Source organism: Rana temporaria, chromosome 5 (genome assembly GCF_905171775.1).
Source record: "Rana temporaria chromosome 5, aRanTem1.1, whole genome shotgun sequence".
Lineage (NCBI taxonomy): Eukaryota > Metazoa > Chordata > Amphibia > Anura > Ranidae > Rana > Rana temporaria.
In genome coordinates this window covers 337,363,144-337,373,753 of record NC_053493.1, presented here as the reverse complement: position 1 = coordinate 337,373,753, position 10,610 = coordinate 337,363,144, and the positions used below count along the sequence as shown (strand labels likewise).

Genomic DNA, 10,610 nt, shown 5'->3' with positions numbered 1-10,610 from the left:
TAGGATACTATTATTACCTTTTTTAAATATCCATTATGGGCAGCAAAAAATGTAAAATGAATACATATCAAAACTAGAGTAGCCTTAAATACACTTGGAATTAATGGTTATTTTTTTCCCCCCTTTAATCTGCTTTTTGAATTTCAATGTAAAGTGTAAAGGTGAAGGTAAGAGAAAAAGGGGATACGGGGGATAGGGGTGATTGTGGGACTTTATAAGAAACACACCACTGGAATGTAAATGAATCAATTGATATTGGAAAACATATTTAATGATACATGTGGGCATACATGCAGATTGATACAATTAATCTCAGTAAATATCATACAGAATAAAGTGAACATGGTTAGTGACACATATGACAATATAAAATGTTTCATATGTAAGCATAAATATACCCACATAATTCTTCACAGTAAAACAGTATATATACCCAAAATTCAATACAAACATGATTAACATGATTGATCGTAGCCATGATAATGTACAATAGATTCATAATTCTAAAAGGTAATAATCACATAGTAAACGCATGATAGCTGTGACATAGCATCAGCAAGCTCTACGCATTTCCTGGATAACTTCCACTCATCAGGAGCACATGCAAAATAGATGTGTCTTTAATAAAATATATAATTGCCATGAATGGTATAGTAATTAATATAACAGGAAGAGGGGGGACAAAGATCCCAACACTCTAATCTATGGGTAGATTCAAGGTCAAGAAACGTAGGTATTATTAACATCTGTGAAAAAGTGAAGGTATACAGGAAACGAACAATGTTTTTTTATACATTGATGTACAAATATATATGATAAAGACAAAAGAAACACAAATGTTTTGATATTAGTGTACCACTGATTCAGATTCTGAAACAATAGGTCTTTTAGTAGAGCTACTTTATGGTAGCATGATGTGTGCCTTACATACCCAGGTTAGACTTTGTTACAGGGTGTCTGCTAAAGTAGATCTCTTCTTGAGTGTTTAAGGGGGATAAGAGTTGGAGGAAGTGGGGAAGGTGGCTGGAGAGGGAAAATAAGTAAGGGTGAGAGGACAATGATGGGAGAAGGGAAAGAGGGGGGAGGAGAAAGTGTAAAGGGTAAAGGGACTTCTCTGGTTTTTCTACCCTATGAGACACCCAATAGAAGTTGTTTCTTTGTTTGACAGAGTCACAAATCGTGACAGGGATGGACGTAACTCACGTCTAAGTTAAAAAAATTACGTCGTTGCGACGTCATTTCGCGCAAAGCACGGCAGGAAATTCCTGGACGACGCATGCGCAGTTCATTCGGCGTGGGGACACGCTTCATTTAAATGAAACCCGCCCCCAACCCGCCCAATTTCAAATCCGCCGCCAGAAATACACTACACCGCCATAACTTAAGGCGCAAACTCGCTGAGGATTTTGAATATACGCCAGGTAAGGTACGGCAGTGTAGTGTATCTCTGATACGCTGCGCCGATGCAAATGTATGTGGATCTGGCCCTTAGTATCTTCCTTACTTTTAATGATAATGGTAAACAGGACAAAAAGAGAGAGTGTTTTCCCCCTCACAGGAGCACAGACAGCAATAAAAACAGATGGGGGTTCTAATCCCTCTACACTTCATCGAAAAACGTTAAAAAAAAATTGCCTTTAGTTATTTTTGAGGCTGGGTTTACACTAGTGCGAATTTGGATGTGGGTTTATTTTGCTATATTTCAAGTCTACTAACAAAAATATTGTTTTTCATTGTTTATGGGATTTTTATCTAAAGCTGAACCTCAGGAGAAAACCCCTTTTGCTGCTCCTATCCTTTGCCTAGGGGGAGGTGAATAAGGTTAAATACTCACCTTATACATTGCTCCTGCAGGCTTCCCCCTCTCCACATGACCACTCCCCAAGTGCCTTTTCCCTTAGCTTCCCAAATGGTTTCAGTTCTCTTATGTCATCCCGTACAATGGTGGACTAATAGATCTGCATTGTATGTGCGGATGCCAAGAGCCCACCCACAACCCAAGCGGAGTTGAGTGCCAGATGTTGGGGGAGCAAGGAAAAAAGTAAGTATATTAACCCTGCAATGATCGACCCCCCTACTGAAAGGGTAAAGGATTTCTCTCCCTGGAGTTCAGCTTCAAAATGTACTGTGCCTGCTGCCAATTTACAATACATTCTGCATAGTAACAGCCCAAGTTTCCATTTTTTTTATAATGGTCGATTTTACAAACATGCTGTAATATTCCTGTTGCATGTCCCATCATGATTTATGATGTGCAGTTTACTGTTCTTGTCATAAAACAAATTTATAGACTGCTGTGTATTGTTTTAATTTAAAGAACCTACAACATAGAGATGCTAAATTCCCCCTGCAGTGTCCAGTGTTGACTACAAAAGTATTTTCAGAAGCTGTGTGTCTGAGCTTGTACTCGGCACCGCTTATTACAGCCCAAGATGCCGCCTCTTCACCAGCTGGTCCACTAATAAGGAAGAACAGCAATTTCTATAGGAACGTAGAGCAGGACGAAATGCTCAGCTACTTCTATCCATAATATATTAGGTATTACTTTTTTCATAACCCCTCCTTTTACCATACATGTGAGAACAGGAAATGGCACACATCTACTTTCATGGTGAAAATAGTAAGAAATATAGGACAGCTAGAAATGGAACTTGTTCTTGTGCCACAATTACCTGTGCTGGGAATTTCTATTCTTGTGCCTTTTTTACGTACAAGTGGTAGGTTTACAATACATTGTTAATGTATTACAAATAGTCATCCAATATAACATAATACATTGAAATAAATAAGGTTTAAGTACAGTATAGTATTATAATATATAAAATTTAGAATTTTCAGGGATATAGATATATTTTTAAATTGAGTGTACAGCTAAACATTATTGTTAAAGAGGAAGTAAACTTTCTTTATTCACTTTTCACTATAGGCAAGCCTATAATAAGGCTTGCCTATAGGATGCATGTGCAGTCAGGGGAGGCAGGTGAAGCAGAGCCGTACCTGCCATGAACATAAAAAATACATTTAAAAAAGATTTAACTTTGATGGTCATGGCTTGACGACCTGGGGTCCCAAATTCAATAGCCGAAGTCCTACCCCACCACTGGTCGAAATTTGGGGCTCCTGTGGTTACGGAGATACGGGGCTCCTTGTGCAGCCTGTCAGAACCTACATACAGAGCGGACAGTTAAAAATACAAGCTGGCAAACTCTGCAGCAGACTGAGAGGATGAGCTCACAGTGCCTCTTCTTACTTTTAGTCAGAAGCACTAAGTTAAGAAGGGGGGCGTGCCACTTGCAAATTAGCACTGTAAAGCCTCATCACACATGCTACGTAACAGGCATTGTTGATATGTCGCCTAGCAACGACAGGCAGCGTGTTCTGTTGTTGCTGTGACAACGGATGTAAACATCAGTAAGAGGCTACCACCGCTCACCTGTATTCCGCTACACTCCATAGAGAATCCTCTCCTCTGAAAAAAAATGGTGATTGAGACCAACACCGGGAAGGCTGTCCAGTCCGAGCACACCAAGGGCAAAGTTTCTTCTGAGGGCTTCACTGTTAGAGCCATGATGAATAATTCAACATTCAAAGAACGACCTGCAAAGCCCACGGCTTTTTGCAAGTTTTATGAGCGAGGAGACTTTCCAATCGCCCTTGAGCAGGATACGAAAGGAAACAAAATAGCCTGGAAGGTGGAGATTGAGAAATTGGATTATCACCACTACTTGCCTCTCTTCTTTGATGGTCTTTGTGAAATGGCACATCCTTATGAATTTTTTGCACGTCAGGGAGTCCATGACATGCTGGAGCACGGAGGACCAAAGATTCTGCCTGTCATTCCTCAGCTCATTATACCCATAAAAAATGCCTTGAACACTCGCACCCGGCAAGTCATCTGCACCACTCTCAAAGTTCTGCAGCATTTGGTTGTTTCATCTGAAATGGTGGGTGAAGCTCTTGTCCCCTACTACCGCCAGATTCTTCCCATTCTCAACATCTTCAAGAATATAAATGTGAACTCAGGCGATGGCATTGACTACAGCCAGCAAAAACGTGAAAACATTGGTGACCTGATTCAAGAAACACTAGAAGCTTTTGAGCGCCATGGAGGAGAAGATGTGTTTATTAATATAAATTATATATCAGACAGGAGGCTCATATCTTTATGCATTAATCCTTCTTTATTAATGCCCATAGCAGAAAAAATTCAATATTCCATTTAAATGTAAGTGAAAAAAAAACAGAGAAACTGTACGGACTACAACTCCCAGCAGTCCTAGGGCCAGTAGCCACCCCCATTCTGTAGCCCCTATATAAGTACTGTCCCATCTTGCATCTTCCTCTTTCTTTCTGCTCATAGCAGCACGGATATTCAGATAAGTATAATTTTATGACATATATATATATGATATAGCCTAAGATTATCAACGGCTTTCATATTTAGTCTTTTTTCTTCATTTTAACCTTGATGTCATTGCGCTTAATGTAATGGCTTAGATGTTAGGAGGTCAAAGGTTTTTTATATTATTCCCTTTTCTGTCAGGTTTTAGCTAGTGCCATTGCGCCTAATGCGATGGTTTATTAATTTTCGGATTGCCTCCGGGCCCTGTCTGTTTTTCCCCGCTCTCACCGTTTTATCCCTTGGTGGCTTGCGCGGGCGCTACCTCACCTCACGTGTGTGCCTCACATTGCCGCGGTGTCTGCCGCCATTTTGAGGACTCCCTTCCTTCTTCTTCTTCCCCTTCGATCCAGGTCTTCGCGCGCGCGGGCCGAGGAGGGGCGTGTCCGTCGCACTGTCCCTCACGCAACCTACCAATAGGGATTCCGGAGGCGTAGTCTCGCGAGACTTCGCCTCTGGAGGATATTCACTCAGCTCTCCTGGCCAATAGGACTCCTGAGGCGTAGTCTCGCGAGACTTCGCCTCAAGGAGGAAATACACACCAGGCTCTCCTCCCACCGCAGCGTTATTCAGTGCTGACGGTGCAGGAGGTAGGAGCCTGGATTACTCAATTACGATATAATCTTATCTCAGCTAATATAACGATCAGGGATAAGGAATTTATTCCTCTCTCTTTTTTCTCTGCTGGATAGGTTCTTTAATTGATTACTGCACAGCTTAGTGCATTGCGTTGGGCAAGACCAGCTTGCTTAGACAACATATAGAACAGCTTATTTGCCCTCATTTTTTTTTTTTTTTATTTATAACTATATATATTAATCCAATAACAAAATGTCAGAAGAATTTTCAGTTCCCATTAAGGGAGACGAGATGACGCTTGATACAGCGCAGTTTTTGAGAACGGCTCAGATACAGGACTTAATCACCAAGTCTGTACAAGCTGCCCTGGCTTCAGCTACCATGCCATCTGGACCGCAGCAGGTCCTGTCTCTAGCCCCTGTGCCGCCACCTCACAGCGATGAGCCACAGTTAAAGAAGGGCAAATCCTCACAAAAGAGGAAACACTGTGGCGACCCATGACTCCCCGGCAGGGGAAGTAAATAATATGCTCAAGGCAGCTCCCCACACGGACTGCCACCCCACGCATCCCTCGGACTCCTCCCAACCCCTGGGCCTCAGGGAGTCACTAAAGAGGCATAGGTCCGCTAGGCGGACAAAACCCGACTCGTTTATAATTGATTCAGATGAGGATTCATCCGCTGAGTCGGGTGGGACTGAGGTCTCAGAGTCCGAATACGATGATGAGGAGGATGCTGGGTCACTGGCGCTCGACCAAAACGCCACCCCTGAAACTCAGGGCGCAGCTATAGTAGATGCTCTGGGCGAACCACTGTTTCATCCGGATGCCATCTCCCATCCCCGTTCTGGGGATTGGTCCCCTTTACCCCATGTATCAAAATATGTGGAATTCTGGGCACGTAGGTCCCTTGAGAGGACTAATCGGAACAAACTGCGGGCAGAATGCCCTCGCCCATATATTCCTAAGAAGGTGGTCTTAACACCCGAGATAGACCCCATCCTCTCCAAATACCTGTTAAAAACAGGAAAGTTCCCCAAAAAAGGGATAGACCGCTCCTTTAAAAGTATACAGGACCGGATCCTTGATCTCCTTGGCCCGCTGACAAAGATTTTAAATCTGTCAGAGCAAGCGGCAACTTCAGACCAGACACTCGACATAACCCAACTGAGAGGATGGGCCCAAGGAGGCGTATGTCTAGTGGGCAGCGCTAACACCGCCTGTTCTATTGAGCGCAGACGCTCCATACTGATGCGCCTTGACCCACAATTAGCCCACCTGGCAGAAACGGAGCCTGGTCCAACAGCAGAAGAAATGCTGTTCGGCGAGTCCTTGGTCAAGGACATTAATAAATTTGTAGGGCTCTTTAACAGCCTCGATAAAGCCCAAACCTCGCTCAAAAAATCTGGAACGCATAGGGTTTTTCCCCGGGCCGGCAGAAGTAGGGGCCGTTCTGCCGGCCGCAATACCAGTTTCAGACCGTTCAACAGGGCAACTGCCCAACCTTATACCCAGGCTCCACCTCCATACAACACTGTGGCACAACCAGCGCCATTTTTCCCACCTCGTGGTAGATCGTGGAGAGGACGTGGAAACAGAGGATATCCCCGCTCTCGTCCATACACCGGTGAGTACTCCCATCGCTCCACTTCCTCACACACCTGTGGGGGGACGACTGATGTTTTTTACCCACGCTTGGTCTGCGATTACGGCAGATCCGTGGATACTGAACACCATAACAGGGTTCCACATAGAACTGTTGTCCTCTCCGAATCTAGGCAGGCTACCCCCCCCGATTCGATTTGCAAAACAAAACATAGCGCTAATAGACAACGAATTACGGGACCTCATTTCCAAACAAGCGGTGGACGAAGTCGACCCATCCTCCCCGGGGTTTACCAGCAACCTCTTCCTAGTCAAAAAGAAAGGGGGAGGCTACCGCCCCGTAATAAACCTTCGGGACTTGAATCAACATGTCGCATATCGACATTTCAAGATGGAGGGTATCCACTGCCTCCGAGATCTCCTTCAACCGGGAGACTGGCTAGTAAAGGTAGACCTAAAGGACGCCTACCTCACCGTTCCTATGCACCCAGGATCCCAACAGCTACTCCGTTTCAGATGGTGGGGACGCACTTGGCAATTTACATGCCTCCCGTTCGGACTGTCGTCCGCTCCGTGGTGTTTCACCAAACTTTTGAAACCGATAGTAGCGTCTCTGAGGAGCAGAGGAGTGCGTCTGATAATTTACCTGGACGACATCCTCATCATAGCATGCTCCAAAACACAAGCTTCACGCCACATGATTTGGACGATCAACTTGCTACAAAAACTAGGTTTCTTGATCAACCAAGAAAAATCGGTCCTTATCCCTGCTCAAGAAATGGAATTCCTGGGCTTCTTGGTAGACACCAACCAAGCCGTCCTCCGTTTACCCAGAGCAAAACTAGCCCTGATCCGCAAAGAGATCAGAGCAGTGCTACGCAGGAGCTATCTATCTCTACGCGTATTAGCCCGACTGGTAGGCCTGCTTGCGGCCTCCATACAAGCCATATTCCCAGCCCCTCTCCACTACAGGGCCCTCCAACGGCTCAAGATCCTTCATCTACGACAGGGTCTCAGATACGCAGACGAGGTACCTCTCTCTGCGGAGGCCAGAACAGAATTGCAGTGGTGGCTGCGACATGCCGTCGAGTGGAATGGCAAAACGATCTTCAACTCATGCCCAGACGTCATATTAGAATCAGACGCGAGCCGGCGGGGCTGGGGCGCTCGCTTAGGCGAGACCTCGACGGGGGGGACCTGGTCCAACAGGGAGTCCCTCCTACACATCAATGCACTGGAACTCCTAGCGGCCTTGTTCGCCATCCAGAGTTTTCTCACAGAAAGATCCAACTGCTGCGTATTATTACGCATGGACAATATTGCAGCGGTGCAATACATCAACCGATTAGGGGGCACCAGATCCAAAATTCTAGCGGATATTGCCAAAGACTTTTGGCACTTCTGCCTGTCCCGCAATATCATCCCTATGGCAGAATACATCCCGGGTTCTTCCAACACTATAGCAGATTGGAATTCCCGTTACCTTACCGACTCCAGCGACTGGCGTCTGGACCGCTCAGTCTTCATACAACTGAACCAACTTTGGGGCCCCTTAGGCATAGATCTTTTCGCCTCTCGCCTCAATCATCAGCTGCCTCGATTCTTCAGCTGGAGACCGGACCCGAGGGCCTCAGCAGTGGACGCTTTCCGTCACTCCTGGACGGGGGAGACGCATTACGCGTTTCCCCCATTCGCGATGATCCCCAGAGCGTTGCTACATATAGCAAACCAGAAGGCGACGGTTGTGCTGATCACTCCTTGGTGGCCGACACAGCCGTGGTTTCCCCTCCTGCTAGAGATGGTCATAGACCATCCCAGGCTCTTGCCTCACTTTCCACACATCCTCTCCCATCCGACCAAGGGCATTCACCCTCTGGTAGCGGACGGCACGCTGACTCTCCTGGCATGGTTGGTCTCGGGGTGCCAGACCCAGACAGCGACCTTTCTAAGTCAGCTAGAAACCTCCTCGCCCTGGCCTGGGCCCCCGGGACTCGATCGGCATATTGATTAGCCTGGGGACTCTGGGTGCGTTGGTGTGATCAACGACAGGTTGATCCCGTACAAGCCCCTGTAACTGTCATAGTCAATTACCTGGCGGATTCCTTCGAATCTGGTAAAGCATACAGCTCCATAAATGTATACAGATCAGCCATTTCGGCTTACCACTACCCGGTAGACTCTCTACCGGTCGGCAAACACCCCTTGATATGTAGACTGATGCGGGGCATCAAATTCAAGCGACCCCCACGCCCTAAATACCAATCCACCTGGGATGTCTCCAAGGTTCTCGACTTGTTCTCTAGATGGGGTGACAACGAGGCGTTGCCTCTCAGGCTTCTGTCTTATAAACTAACAGTCCTTCTGTGTCTGGTTTCGATCAAACGAGTCTCCGACGTTAGAGCGTTGGACATTTCCAGGCGTCAGTTTTCGCCGCAAGGGGTTAAATTCTCGGTGGTCCGTAGGACCAAGACTAACCTTCAGTCGGTATTTTACCCTTACTTCCCGGCGCACCCGCGACTCTGTGTGGTTAAATGCCTGCAGGCCTACGAAGCATATACTGCTGCCATACGCTCTCCTGTTTTCTCACAGCTTCTACTGTCATATGTCAAACCTCACCATCCGGTCACCTCCGCCACTCTAGCGCGTTGGGTTAGATCAGTCATGGAGATGGCGGGCATAGACATAGCCCTGTTTGGAGCACATTCTTCCAGGGGAGCTATGGCTACCAAGGTGGTTTCGGCGGGGGGTTCTCTGGCAGACCTCCTTTTGGCGGCCGACTGGTCGTCTGAGACCACCTTCCGTCAATTCTACTTTAGACCGGAGGACCATATCTCCATGTCCGTCTTATGATTGGTTTTGTTACACATATACATAGGATTTGTATATACATATATATTGCCTTTAGTCATAGTAATGTACACAACGTTAAAGCTTTGAACTTGCATAAAGATATGAGCCTCCTGTCTGATATATAATTCGAGATTTTCCTAGCTTGTGACGGAAAATATTAATTATATGAAGACAGGAGGCGAGTATCTTCCCTCCCTACCCAACCCTGTCACGGTTCTAATTTCTCTTCCAGGTTATTGACCATTATCACAATCCATGTGTGCTGACGACCTGTCGGTCGTGAAGAGTTTTCCTGGGATCGGATGACCTGTTAACCAAAAACGTTTCGCTGGTTAGTCCCCGTTGGGACGTGTTACAATTTACCCCAGTTGTCTCCTGAGACTGAGATGTCGGACCGGCTGGCCGAAGAATCCGGTGATTAGACGACCGTTCAAGGGATGTTCCTGGTTCCTGTTGGTTTAGGATTCGCATAAAGAAGAGGAAGATGCAAGATGGGACAGTACTTATATAGGGGCTACAGAATGGGAGTGGCTACTGGCCCTAGGACTGCTGGGAGTTGTAGTCCGTACAGTTTCTCTGTTTTTTTTTCACTTACATTTAAATGGAATATTGAATTTTTTCTGCTATGGGCATTAATAAAGAAGGATTAATGCATAAAGATACTCGCCTCCTGTCTTCATATAATTAATATTTTCCGTCACAAGCTAGGAAAATCTCGAAATATATGGTGCCTGCCTACGAATCTTGTCTGCTGAACTAAATAAAATAGGATTATTGATTGAAAAAAAAAAAAAAGAAGCACTAAGTTCAACGGACAGCTTGGAGCCTTGGACCAATGGTAAAGTACCATTGGCCCCAACTGTCTAATAAAAATCCTGCAGTGGAGTCTGTCCTCTCACTGTGTCATAGAAGGGGGCATGTATCTAAAATACACATACTACTTTTCAGCCCATCCCTCTTAACTATATATGTATAAGATTTATCCATAATCTCATGTTTTTCTCACACAGTTAAAAGGGGGAATGAGAATCTTCTGCTCCTGAAAGGCACTGTTTTAATCAAGCTAAATCATATTATTATGTTATAATATAATAATGTATTATTTATCTATTTACTGTGAAAATACTGGTTTGAAGTTATAACTACAAATTTCAGTAATTTATCTGTTAAGCCACCTGC

General features: G+C 45.4%; 1 protein-coding gene across 1 annotated transcript; it reads left to right on the top strand.

Moving 5' to 3' along the window:
* The first annotated feature begins 3,426 nt into the window (after window positions 1-3,426).
* On the top strand, window positions 3,427-10,191 carry LOC120939676 (parkin coregulated gene protein homolog). The gene is made up of 2 exons (XM_040352011.1): window positions 3,427-4,133; window positions 10,150-10,191. The coding sequence occupies exons 1-2, from the start codon at window positions 3,480-3,482 to the stop codon at window positions 10,189-10,191; spliced, it is 696 nt and encodes a 231-aa protein (XP_040207945.1). The 5' UTR covers window positions 3,427-3,479.
* Window positions 10,192-10,610: the final 419 nt, after the last annotated feature.